Source organism: Eleutherodactylus coqui, chromosome 10 (genome assembly GCF_035609145.1).
Source record: "Eleutherodactylus coqui strain aEleCoq1 chromosome 10, aEleCoq1.hap1, whole genome shotgun sequence".
Classification (NCBI taxonomy): Eukaryota; Metazoa; Chordata; class Amphibia; order Anura; family Eleutherodactylidae; genus Eleutherodactylus; species Eleutherodactylus coqui.
The window spans coordinates 32657580-32670751 of record NC_089846.1 but is presented as its reverse complement, the minus strand read 5'-3'; the positions used below and the strand labels follow the sequence as shown (position 1 = coordinate 32670751).

Below are 13172 nucleotides of genomic sequence, written 5' to 3'. Positions count from 1 at the left end.
AGGGAATAGGTTGGAGGATATGGGGATTGTTCTGTTAAGAGTAAGAGGAGAAAAATGAAGACTTCACAGATAAAATGCAGATTTTGTATTGTGAAGCCCCTCAATGAAAGTGCAGGAAAAAGTAGACAAATGACCATTCAAAGATGCCCAACAATACCGCCATTCAAGATATACTCAGTCTCCTGCCGTCTTTCTAAGGTTCCATTCACCCTACTAATGACCCATTTTGTACTTCAGCACAATAGGCTGTCACTTGTTATTGACATCACTAGTAATTACAGGTCTTCTTTTAATAGCAGAAAGTGAATGGGCCATTAGCCTGATATGGAAGGAGTTTTTTGTGTAAAGATGCACTTTAGAAAGTGCCACTAGAGGAGAAGAAAAAAACTGAAATTTCGACACTGGTTGAACGCCTAGCTTCTGTAAAGGGGGTTCTCCGGCTTCGAAAAACGATTTTCAAATACCTTATTAGGGAATTCTGAGTTAATAGAGGAGAATAGCCTATTTAGGACTCTGAAGGACCTGGCACATGCATGGATTACATGGACAACCAATTGAAGAGCTTCTCCAGTGCCTAAACATTGATGACCGGGATTGGGCATCAGTGTTTAATTGGTAGAGGTATGACCACAGTTGTGTCCCATTCCTGTAGATATCTAAAGGGATCCCCCCATAGCCAGTATAGCAACATAAAATTGGTTCTTTGTCTCCCGTGATGGTATATTAGGATAAGCCCGTAAACATGTTCTATCTCCATCCTTCTATCAGGTTTAGAATTTCTTTCTTTGGCAAATGTGAACTGACTTCTTGTTGATGGTCTCTTCACTTAAAATGCTACCATGTATGGTGTGGTTGATAATGGCTTACTTGTAGTTTCCTTTTCTGTTTTAGAAATTGCAGAAGTATCTGGCAGGGAGAAGCACTATATGTAAATTACAAGCAAAACGAGACCGGCTAAAGGAGGCCATAGATAAAGGCAAGTATGTTGTTCTTAGAACTTCGTTTTAAGGATGTGTTCACCTTTACAACCATTTTGCTCTAATGCATCTAAAAAAAGAAGGAACTATGCGAATAGTATTGATTAGAGATATCTTGGCCATACACATTAGATAGCTGTTGGCCGAATACCAAGGAGAAGGTCACTGCTAGGTATCTTACCTCCCAAAGACAGAGGGATCGGGCAATTGAAATACTACTGCACAATCCTTATCAATTACAACATCTGCTGTCAGGGAAGTGTCAGGAAGGCAGCGATACACATTTGATGGTGGGCTGGTCCTGCTGAAATGGAGAGGTTTAGATGATATCCTATATGTATGGCCACTAGAGATGAGTGAGTATACTCGCTAAGGAACATTACTCGAGCGAGAAGTGCCTTAGCCGAGTATCTCCCCGCTCGTCTCTAAAGATTCGGGGGGCGGGGAGCGGCGGGGGAGAGTGGGGAGGAACGGAGGGGAGATCTCTCTCTCCCTCTCCCCCCCCCCCCCCGCTCCCCGCCGCAACTCACCTGTCACCCGCGCCAGTCCCCGAATCTTTAGAGACGAGTGGGGAGATACTCGGCTAAGGCACTACTCACTCGAGTAATGTGCCTTAGCGAGTATACTCGCTCATCTCTAATGGCCACCCTTACCGTTTTGTGTCTACATTTTTTATGCAGACCTATGTGTCTCCATGGTGATTGGTTGCAAACAAACCCTATGTAGTGACATCGTATAGTCATACTCCCATCTGTTCCTCCTTTTTACTCATCTAGCATACTGTAGCCCTTTTATACTGGATGATAATTGTTCAGATTCTCGTTGGGTTGTGGGAATCTGAGCGATAATCGTTAAGTGTAAATGTTTGCAGTGACCAAATGATATAATTCGCTCGCTTATTGTTCATCGTTTAGTTTCTGCAGACATAAAAACTGAACTACCATCGGCTCGTGTAAAAAGGCAGTCGCTCAGCTATGAACAACTGCCTGTTTAGTGTGAATGAAGGTGGGTGGCTGGAAGAGATCTCCGTCCGGTCCACCTCAGTTCACTGACCGGTGATCTCTCCTTTGTGAAGGCATCAGAGTGATTATCTCTGGGACGACCATCGTTCCAGTAAAAGAGCCCTATGTACTGTATGTTATCAGATGTTGCCAAGCAGCAGGAGACGGAAGGATGAGAGTATGATTACATGGTCAGATTAGGCAGGGTTTGTTTGTAGGCTGCAACCTAATGGAGACTCATAGGTCTGCCTAGATGTTGTAGACACAAAGCCGCAGCAAATTTTTAATCTAGAGTATTTGCAAATCGGCTTTCCTTTTCATCTCGGATGGAATGAGGCAAAAGAAAGATTGATACAACAGGCCGCTATAGGCCACCCGCACACAGGCGGATTTGAATCGCGGAATCCGCGATCGGCACCTGTGCGGACGATCCGTGGTAATACGTGCCCATAGGAAAACGTGGGCTTCCGCCCGCAGCTCTGTGCACACATACGGATTTGAATTGCGGTTCCCGCAAGTGGAAATAATATCGCAGAATGCTCCATTTTAGCATGGATTCTGCATGGATGGGCTCAATTGATCTCTATGGAAGTGTTCGATCCAGATTCGGATTTTTAGGTAGATACTTATCAGGTTGCTTGGAGACCAAGCAGGGATACCTGGAAAGGTAGTGTTTCTTTTCCTGCGAGGACGACCTGCTGTGAATCCACGTACATCCGCACGGAAAAAGTTTAGAATCCGCAATCGTCCACAACCATTTTTAATTCAATTCCACTATGAAAGGCAGTTCTTCTGTGGCAGAAATCTGCATGCGGAATGCACCCCTGCCGTGTGCAAGGCGGCCTTAATCATAGGGCAAATGATGTGTACGCAACTGCCTCCTTGGTAGTGCCAGGCTCCATGGCAGCAGCATCAATTTCTACTTTTTTCCCTTCCCCTGGGAGCCGGATGAAAAGTTAAAAAGAAGTACTTGGTCTTCTCTGGTCCCCTCTGTCTCTAGGTTCAGTAGTCCTGTTCCTGTCTGAGCACGTGACCACTGCGGCCAACCACCAGTCTCCATACTCGTTGAGGCCTGTGATTGGCTACAGTGATCATGAGCTTGGATGGGCACATGACTGCTGGACCAGTAAGTGAGCAGAGACCACAGGAAGCCACAGTAAGGGGTGCAGCCTGTTAGATTAGGTAAGTATTAGTGTTTAATATTTCATTTCCCCCCCAAAAACGTTTGGGAATGAAGAGGGGAAGATACGGTGGAAGGGGGCTCCTTTTAATATCTGTACACTGGGCCCACTCATGTATTAAAATGGTCCTGGTTACAAAGGTGGGTGGACATACCCTTTAATATTGAAGCATCAGTTAACATACTTTGATACCATTCACATTAACCACAGTGAGTAAAAAGTTGTTGTTCCTCGTCCACTTAAAGGTGGTGTTCTCTTAACTTAACCTGCCTCCATATCCTAATTAAGACATATGAAGTTAATAAAGGGTGCCCCCCTCTTAAAGTCCATTCTATTAGCCAAGAAGAGGGCTGTTGATTTCATAGCTAGCTGAGAAGAGCTTGTTCATCAGATGTCAAGTGGCTCCCAATTGATCGAGGAGGTGTACCGGAAGCAACACTTGGCCAAAAGACAAGCGTCTTAAGAAAGAGGTTGCCCGAAGTAGATACATCTGTACTTTTTTAGACATTTCCCTAAATTGTGATTTAAGAAAAAAACCTGAGCATACTATTGCACACATCCCTGGTCTATGGCATTTGCACAACCCCATGCTGTGCGCTTCTCTGATCCGTCCCTTTATTTGTCATGCATGAAAAGATTCACTCTTGCATTGTCTGTTCTACGGAGAGTAGTTACCATGGTGACCAAGATACTCTAGAATGTGTATTAATGTATATGTCATTTATCTATAATTTATGAATGTGTATTAATATTGTATGTAGAATATCAGATAAGAAATAGAGGATTTGGAAGAATAAAGTGTAGGACTTGAGCTCTTCTACACACAATGGTTCTTGGCTATCGCAGTTGGGCTCAATTTTGTTTCATTCTTACAAGTTGCTTTCATTGTTTCGCCTTTGAAAGCTGTATTTGGGAAAAAAATATTTTTTCCAATTTTTTGTCACCCCTTACAACCTTAACAACCAATGACATACAGCCACTACAATCAGACCTAAGTCCGATCGTGGCTGTTAATGCTGACGGCAGAAGTTAAGTCATTAGTAGGGAGTTGGCCCATTCCGTTACCCCTTCAACCCCTCCTGTGACATGATTGCAGGGTGCTGATAGGTTACCATGACAGTCTGAAGACTGGAGAAGGCTCCCAAGCCTGCCATGATTTCCAGCCAATGCCCTGCCTGTGGCAAGTCAATAGGCAACAGTTAAAAATACCATACACTGCAATACAGAAGTACTGCGGTATATTGTACAAGCAATCACAATAGATAGACCATCAATATTAGATCTGCAAGGCTCCGTCGCTTAGGATCCCCTCTGATCAGCTGTTGGCCAGACCAATCCGTTCATGCACTGAAATGATTTCTGCAGGATGCAGACAGCTCCGTTCCCACTGCAGTGGCCAGACTTGGTATTACAGGCCATTCACTTCAATGGGATTTTTGCCTGTAATACCAATCCTTTCCACTGCAGTGGGAATGGAGCTGTCTGCTTCCTGCAGAAATCAGCTCAGTGCACAAACTCACTGGCCCAGTGAACAGCTTATCTGCTATAGATGTCCTCATCAATAGTTTACAGCTGGACAACCCTTTAAAGGGGTTAAGAGAAAAAAAAGTTATTCCCCTTTTAAATGTTCTTGTTTCCATTCAGTTCCATTCTACTGACCTGCTAAATAAAGCGTATTTCCTAAGCTGTTCTAGTAAGAAAGTGTGTTGAAAATGAATATAAAAAGAGCTGAGGAAGTTGCTGTATTTCTGTAAACTCTGCATTTCTCACTTTTTCCATTTTCCTCTGCAGCTGCGGAGTCACACAGTAACATCTCTGGGTATGTAGCACATTTCTTCTTTGCATTGGGGGTACTGAGGAGGAAGGGGAAGCCGGAGCTCTATCAGATAAGGTCTCACTGAGCATCGGATAAAACCTAAACCGCGCACCACAAGGCAATGATCGCACCACAAGGCAATGATCGACTGTACAATCAGCTCTGCTTTTCCAATGATTTCTGATTGCCGACATTTAACCCTTTGAAGTATTAAATATGCATATATCCTATGCACATATAGTACTCAGCACAACACCTTCCACCTATTTAGATAAAACACATTAAATAATGTACAAGGTTTGCTATTACCTTCACAGTAAATCTCTTCTTTGGAGCTGCAATGAAACTTCCTTATTATTTTGGAGAACTACATTATCAGTTGCTTCCTAATTCAGGGTGCCTCAAAAGGGTAAACACCCATATAGAGTAAAAACTGTTTAGCAGTTGTTGATCCAATTTTGCATACAATCTGTGGGGGAAGGGGAAAGCTGTTAGGCCATGTCACCAAAATGACGGCCATTTTGAATGCAGCCATCTTGGATTCAACTTTAATTTTTGCAATGGGAAGGTAGGTGTGTGATATATCAAACTGGCAGAGAATTCCACCAGAAAAACAATGGTGTGCTTTATTTTAACATCACTTTGATTGTTCTCATATTTACACAGGGATTTTTCTTCATTAATGGCAATGTGAATGATGGTGTTATCTCAAGCAGAACGTGTTGAGATTGTCCACCTTCCTCCGCAGCCTGTATTCAAATTTGGATCACTATCTGTCAAAGCGTCTTCATTCTACATGGGTGTTTCCACACTTTTGAGACAGCCTGTATATCCCTGTTATGGCAATCACAATGTTTATAAGTTGAAGGGGACCAGGGCATCAACAGATACATCGTATCCCCTTCAGCAGAATAAAGACTGCTTATGGCAGCCTGTATTCTGGGAGTGGAGACCTCTTGTTTGGAAGGGTAATGTAGTTCCCTGAAGGAACAAGATGTCTCCAAGATGGAGCAGCACTTTAATAAACTGATCATTATGAGGTGTTGTATCCTAAAGGACAAGTCCAGCTTGGCACTATTTTTTTCTGAGCAGAGTTAACTTTTGATAGACATTAATTTAGAGGTTATTTGGGATTGGAGAAAAGGATCTACTTTTTCCTGAAATGGTGCCTCTCCAGTCCATAGGCTGTGCTTGGTATTGCAATGCATCCCTATTTAATGGGTTTTCCCATTAAATACATTCATCATCTTTCCCAGGATATGTGAAAAAGGTGCTTTCCAAGGGTTCGACTGATGGGACCCTCAGAGATCTCAAGAACAGCACACCCCAAGTGCCCTAGTGAATGAAGGGGTGGTGCACAAGCAAGACCGTAGATCCATTTATTTTCTATGGAAATAGCGGAGTTTGGCTATCTCCATAAGTCCCATAAAAGTGAATGGAGTGGTGGTCTTGCATGTCCATTGGCATTTTATTTGCAAAATGTGCTGTTCTTATGATCGCTGGGGGTCCCAACGGTCAGACTCCCGGTGATCATTTGTTTATCACCTGTTCTGTGGATGGCTGATAAGTGTATTTTGCTGGAAAGCCCCCTTTAAAGGGTTTTCCCTATATAGCAAGTTATCCCCTATTTACAGGATTGATGGGTATCCAGCAGCTGGGACCCCTGTTGATCCCAAGAATGTGGGACCGAAATATTTAGTAATGAATGCAGCGGTGGTCATACATGTACATCAGTGGGATTGCTGGGATACCAGGAGAAATCCAAGTTCAAGCACCTAGTTATTTCCAGTGCTTCCATTGCAATGAATATGTCAAGCATGTGCTACTGCCATTGCATTAATTACTGGGCGCTCTGGACTCCAATTCCTGGGATCCCTGGGCATCCTAGGAGTCAGACCCCCATGATCAATAAGTTATCCCCCATCCTTTGGATAGGGGACAATTTGCTATTCAAGGAAAACTTCCTTAAAGGGTCCCATTGTAAAGAAGTGGTGGTCTATCCTCATGTAAGATCATCAATAGTAGGTCGGCGGGACTCTGCTGCTGGGACCCCGGCTGAGCAGAAGCTATCTACTTCCTGCAGAAATCAGTTTAGTGCACAACCAGATCAGCCCCACAAACATCTGATCAACGGAGGCCCCGGGTGGCGGACTTTCACCGATCTACTTTTGATGGCTTGTCCAGAGGGTAGGCCATCAATAGTTTACAACTGGATAACCCCTTTAAGTGATTGGGGCTGAACTGTAATGTGAGAAACTATCCATAAACGATACTGGCATTGGTTCTGGATAAAAAGCAGACCCCCTTCCACATCCCGGACCACCTCTTTTACTATACCAAATTTATATTGAGCATTATGTTGGATTTTAACTATTGACAATTGTTTTATTTATTTTTTATTGACCCTATTGATCTGATAAATTTAATGAGAAAAAGCTTAAAGTGACCCTCCAGTTTTGGGACAAAATTCTGTCCTGTAGTTGTTCTTCTCTGCTGCCCTTCCAACCCGCAGTTGGAAGATAGCTGAAGCAATTTTGTAATTGCCTTTATTGCACACTGTGCACTACTTTCTGATTGGGCAGTGCTGATCATGTGTTTAGCTCTACCCAATCAGAGAGCAGATATAGTGCATCTGTGGTCTAACACTATTAATGCATTATGAGGATTAGCGAGTCATAAGATTTTGTTGGCCATCTTGGAAGGCTGAAAATGAGACCTGGAATTGGCGGATGGGAAGAACAGCAGAGAACAACTTTGGGTAATTTTGTCCTGAAACCGGAGGGTCACTTTAAAAAAGTTTGTGTCTTTATGTAACTGTTGCCACAATATCATCTGCTGTTCATAGCCTGTATTATATTATTTACGTGGAGCGAGGATTTGTGAGTGGGTGAATTGTATGTCCCACGGTTGGTTTCAGACTGCAGTCGGGCACCAGTAAGTCTCAAAGGTCGAGAAGGCAGAGACCGTCCTCCCAGTATAACCACAAGCTGTTTAACGGGGATTTGGAGGAATTTGTGCAGGTACCCACCATATCTGCTGCCCCCTTCCTTTGCTTCCTGAGCTGGCTTGTATTCCCAATGGGGAAAGCTCTGCAGTGTTGCTCATTCCAGAAGCCTTTGCTGCATAGGACTGTGCCAGTGCAAATATCTGCCACTTATCTGCTGAATGATCTTACAACTTGAGCTTCTGCGTCCGATAATATGAATGTGTCACTTTCCTCTGTTGGGAACCTGCTTTTTTGTGCAATTTAGGCTTTTTCCATCTCCATAAATATACCAGCCACTCTGTCCCATACCAGTGTCTGCCACAGTGGCCCCATAAATGGTGCCAGACATATAATATATAGTAGCTACATTGTCCTTATAAAAGTGGCAGCCATAATGCCAACCACAACCCCGTAAAGGTGCCAACTTTATTGCCCCATAAAATAAGCAGTCAAATTAATAACATTACCTCCTTGACTCTTGCAAGTCTGTCGCATGTTCTACTGGTACATATGGGTGACGAGTCGATGGCCATTAACATGTAGCTACTTCTTTTCTCAGCGCCAGCTGATAATTAAGAGAACTTCTCAACGCAGTTGAACACTCTTTGAAGACTCTTTTACATGCCAGATGATCGAACAAGGACGTTATTTGCCGATGGCCAAGTGAAGCTGCATTCAATCAGTTGATGAACGATGAATGCTCACTCAATGGGTGGTCACGTGTTCTGTGCAGCCAAATAATAATTGTTGATGGCACATCTACCTGGATGAATAAGGGATGTGCTGCCAACAATGGTGATAGTGTATTGGGCACAAATAATCACGATTGCAATGGATCAACTCCGATGCAGCCAGCATCGACTTATGTAAAGGCAACTTAAAATGGCTACTGTCGGCCCTTGTAAAAGTGTCCTAAGGCCCTGTCCACATCATGTAAGATTGGAAGGATCTCCCAGCATTTACCTCCAACAGAAGCCTCCAGTGCATGGTTGTGCCCACTAGCTTAGCGTTAAGAGACCATCAATGCTGAGCTAGTGGACACAACAGCATTATTTGTGAGCCTGTTGTAATGTCAGTCGTAGGAAGTCGAAGCTCATATAGATGCCCCTATCTTCTGGTAGTCTTCTCTGATTGTCATATCAGTCCATCTTTATTTGGTCTGTCCATTAGAAAATGTGTTCCTCTGTCTTGATTATCTCCCCCCCGTTGAGTATCTGATTAAGTGCAAGAAGGGAAATACATGTTTCCAAGCTCCACATATATGGACACCACATGGTAACCATATAAAGAAGTATTACTGCTTTCTGGCCATATATTCATGATTCTGTGACTAGGGAAAAAAAAGATGAATATAGATGTTATCTATGAAGAAGATCTAACCCTACATCCTTCCGAAAAAAGCTTAAATTTCAAACTTTTGCCTTGGTTGAGAATAATCTTTGGTTCTCCTGAAGAAGAACTCTTGAAGGTTCTCCTCCTTCATCTGTAGCATGATACCTTCATGGCCTGCATGGTGGGGATACGGTCTGTCTTGTCCCCTTGATGTATGTTTAAGGATCTCAAAAAGGAGAATTTGTTTTTACAGCTGATAGGACAGATCTTGACATGTACAGGTACTGAAGATATCATAACTCGAAGAAGTGGCCATTGAGGATTGACCATTAATTGGTAGTTTTGGCTAGATTTATAGACTATGACTGTAAAACCTTCTCCTACTTTCGGCCAGACTTGAATTTGATTTTGGGCCAATAAATGCCTAAACCCAACTCGTGACCCTACTTTCTACAAGTTTGATATTGACTCGTGGAAATCTGCACTTTTTCCTCCTCCAGTACCCCCTGCGCTATCACAATAGTCTTATCTAATGCTGCTTGGGCTTATAGCTAACCCTTAACAGATCGATCGTCTCTTTGTCTTTGTTCTCTCCCTGTGCTGTGCATGCAGGAGACGGCGGTACCTGTCCCGTGTCCAGGTAGATCACAGTCATTCTTCTCTTTGCGCATGGCTTCCCGCACTGTTGAGTCTAGTTGCATTCTTCAATGTTGTATTTTTTGTCTAAATTTATGATACATCTAAATTAAAGCAGACCAATCACAAGCATTGTGTAATAAATGTCATTAAAGCGGTCGTCCAGGACTAGAAACACATGGCTGCTTTCTTACAAACCACTACTGTCCATGAGTTGTGAGCAGTATTGTAGATCATCCTCATCAATGGAGCTGAGCTGCAATACAAGAGGTAAGCCATGGACAGCTGGGGTGCCATCTTTTGGAGAAAGCAGCCATGTTTTTTTTTAACATCTGGATAACCCCCATAGGTTCGTCAGTGGATAATCCGCACCAAAGCCCTCATAATTTCCATGTCAAAAAACGTGTAAGAATCTGTGCATTTTGGTGCAGCTGATTTCACCCCTAAGGGCTTAGTCACACGGGCGCATCGGCGCCCATGTTACTGCAGGAAAAAGACGGCCGCACTTCAGGACGGACGTCTCTCTGCAGCGCCGGAAGAAAGAACATGTGACCGGCTTCATTGACGGTCATGTGTTCTTTCTTCGGCGCTGCGGGGAGCCGTTTGTCCTGAAGTGCTGCCGTCTTCTTCCTGTAGTAATGGCTCAGTCAGACGGGCGCAGATTCTAAATCCACAGCATGCCCATTTAAGCTGCGGAATTCAAGCCTTCAATGCAAGGGTTAAATTCCGCAGCTGACCTACAATTAAAGACGCGGACAAATAGGTGCGGATTTGACCACCACGAAATGCTGCGGGTATTCCACTGCTGAATGTCTGTAGCGATTTCGCCATATGTGAAGCTTAAAGTCGCTATGTAATATTAATTGACCAATAGGTTGTGTCAAAATTTAGGAACCACCCAAACATCACAAAAAAAAAACAAAAAAAAAATGCTATTATATTCAAGATGACTGTTATCAAGATGGAGGAGGGGTGAGATCATATGTCGATCCATTGATCTGAAATATAATGGTAATGATGGCACAATGTAACATATTTTGGGTTGTTCCTGACGTTTGACTTTCCCTCTACTGTACAATGTGGTTGTTATTTCATCTTTTTGCCATTTTTGTTGTTTTTATGAATCAGGTTGTCCATCAGTTGCTTTATATTAAACTGCTACCGGTAATGGTTAGACACACCAATTATAAAGGAGCTTTCTATGATTAGAGGTAGTTTGGTCAAGTTACTATATGCTGGCCAGAAACAGACCTTACCCGCTTATAGTCCCCTAGCTGTATGTGGACCCTCACTGATCTGTGTGACCAGCCCAAAAAGTCTGGGCACATAGGACATTTATCTGTTGGCCCACTCAGACTTGTCCAGCTAGTTGAGCAGCAAGATCAGGTCATCCCAGATAGATGTTACCTTTTAGTAAAGCAATGTGAATCTTATTCATGATGTGAAAGGTAGTTTTGCTTTGTAGCTCCAGGCCAAAAAAATAAAAGATTACTTTTTGTCTGGTTTGGGCTCAATTTCCAAACCCCCAAAAATGTACCTTGAGTCCCACAAGCAGGGGTGTAACTATAGAGGATGCAGGGATGCGGTTGCACCTGGGCCCAGGAGCCTTGGGGGGCCCATAAGGCCTCTCTTCTCCATATAGGGAGCCCAGTACTATGAATAAAACATTATAGTTGGGGGCCCCGTTCCAAGTTTTGCATTGGGGCCCAGGAGCTTCAAGTTACGCCTCTGCCCACAAGGTTAGGGACTTTATGGATTGCCTTGGTCTAGGAGTTTGCCTTGGCTTTGGATTGCCTAGGAGGAGAGCTTCCATAATCAAAAAGCCACACTTTACAAGAATTAACTTTTTATCAACTTTGGCACTGAGTAAAAGTCATAACTTTATGAGTAATAACCTGATGTGAAGTCATTGGCTTGTTTGGTACGTAGCTCATTAATGGTTAAAGGGACCGTCCATAATTAAAAATAAACTTGGTTGCTCTCTTCCAAAAATTGTGCCACACCTATATGTTGGTTGTGTCAGGTATTACTGTAAGGGGCTGCCTTGAAGTGTTAAAAGGCTTGCTATGACAATGAACAGAGGTGCGCCAAAAATTGTGCCAATACGTTGCTTGTCCTAGAAATTTCAGCGCTGTAAAATTGAGCATGTCTGAGGGACTGTTCTCTGATAGGCTGAAACTCTTGGTATAAAGGGTAATTTTGTGATGCGCTATCTGGAGAGCGCAGGGACTGAATAACAGAACAGAGATGTAATCTGCCAGCTATGAAAAACATGACTGTCTGCAGAGCCAGAGAGCAAGGATTTGCCGGATGCATAATGACTGCAGAGCCAGGCTTCCGAGACCGCTGGGATTCAAAAGCAACAAATTGTTAAAAGGACAGGGCATTAGCATCAGGTCGTAAGTGAGGTCAGCCTTGGTGAAAGCCAACATGTGTGCAAACTTAAAGGGACAGTAGTAGGAGGCCTGTTGGTGGCGATAGTGACAATATCAAGGATGCTGAACCCATTACAAGTTACAATTGAGAAACTGTGACATTTAAAAGGAACGTTGCATAAGTATCTCGGAACCAACTTTTCTAAGAGACTAACTTGGGACATTTATTACAGTAAGTGCAGTTGTGTGTTCCCTTCCATCATCCATAGTTCTTCTAGATGGCAACGTTGATGATCTAGTGGTATCGACATTGATTATGAACTGGTCACCCACTGAGTCAATAGCAAAAATACAGCCCCATAAAAGCTTATATGGTTTACAGTGGAAGCTGGGAGTCTACTACTACCTGTCATAGAGGGTGTTCATGTCTTGCTACATTTTGCATGAGCCATTGATCGTGTAAATAGGGGATGTTCCGCCAACAATAGTATAAACTGGTTTGCCGGACGGATGACTTGTATGAAGTAGGATAACTGTGGCATGAGAATGGAAAACCAGCAAGAAGCAATTGACTTGCTATATTGTTGACTGGCACTCGTTACCAGCTGCTTGTGTTAAGGGGTATACCATCTATTGGCATGTGGTAGCAACACTCTAGCAGACCCCTAGGTTGTTGTACTGTGGAGGGAGCAGCCAAGACGACTCCTTCACCGGATCTTTGCATCTTAGGAACCAAGTATAATTTTGGGTGTTTGCGAAATTGTGTCACTTCTGTTTTTTGCCTGGAGTTACTATTTAAAGCGTGCAGATTATTTTCAGTTTTAAAGGGGGTATTCCAGTTGTGAAGAGAATTTTCAAAAATTCCAGC

General features: G+C 43.3%; 1 protein-coding gene across 2 annotated transcripts in view; it reads left to right on the top strand.

Annotated features, from left to right (window-relative positions):
• Positions 1-13172, top strand: part of ARHGAP4 (Rho GTPase activating protein 4) — a 103664-nt gene that overhangs the window by 59678 nt on the left and 30814 nt on the right. Inside the window, exons 10-12 of one of the 2 annotated variants that reach the window (XM_066580783.1) lie at positions 892-976; positions 4951-4978; positions 9906-9933. In XM_066580783.1, coding sequence (XP_066436880.1) covers positions 892-976; positions 4951-4978; positions 9906-9933 — 141 coding nt within the window. Of the gene's footprint in view, positions 1-891; positions 977-4950; positions 4979-7892; positions 7996-9905; positions 9934-13172 lie in introns of both variants that reach the window. The other variant, XM_066580782.1, reaches the window with a different exon arrangement.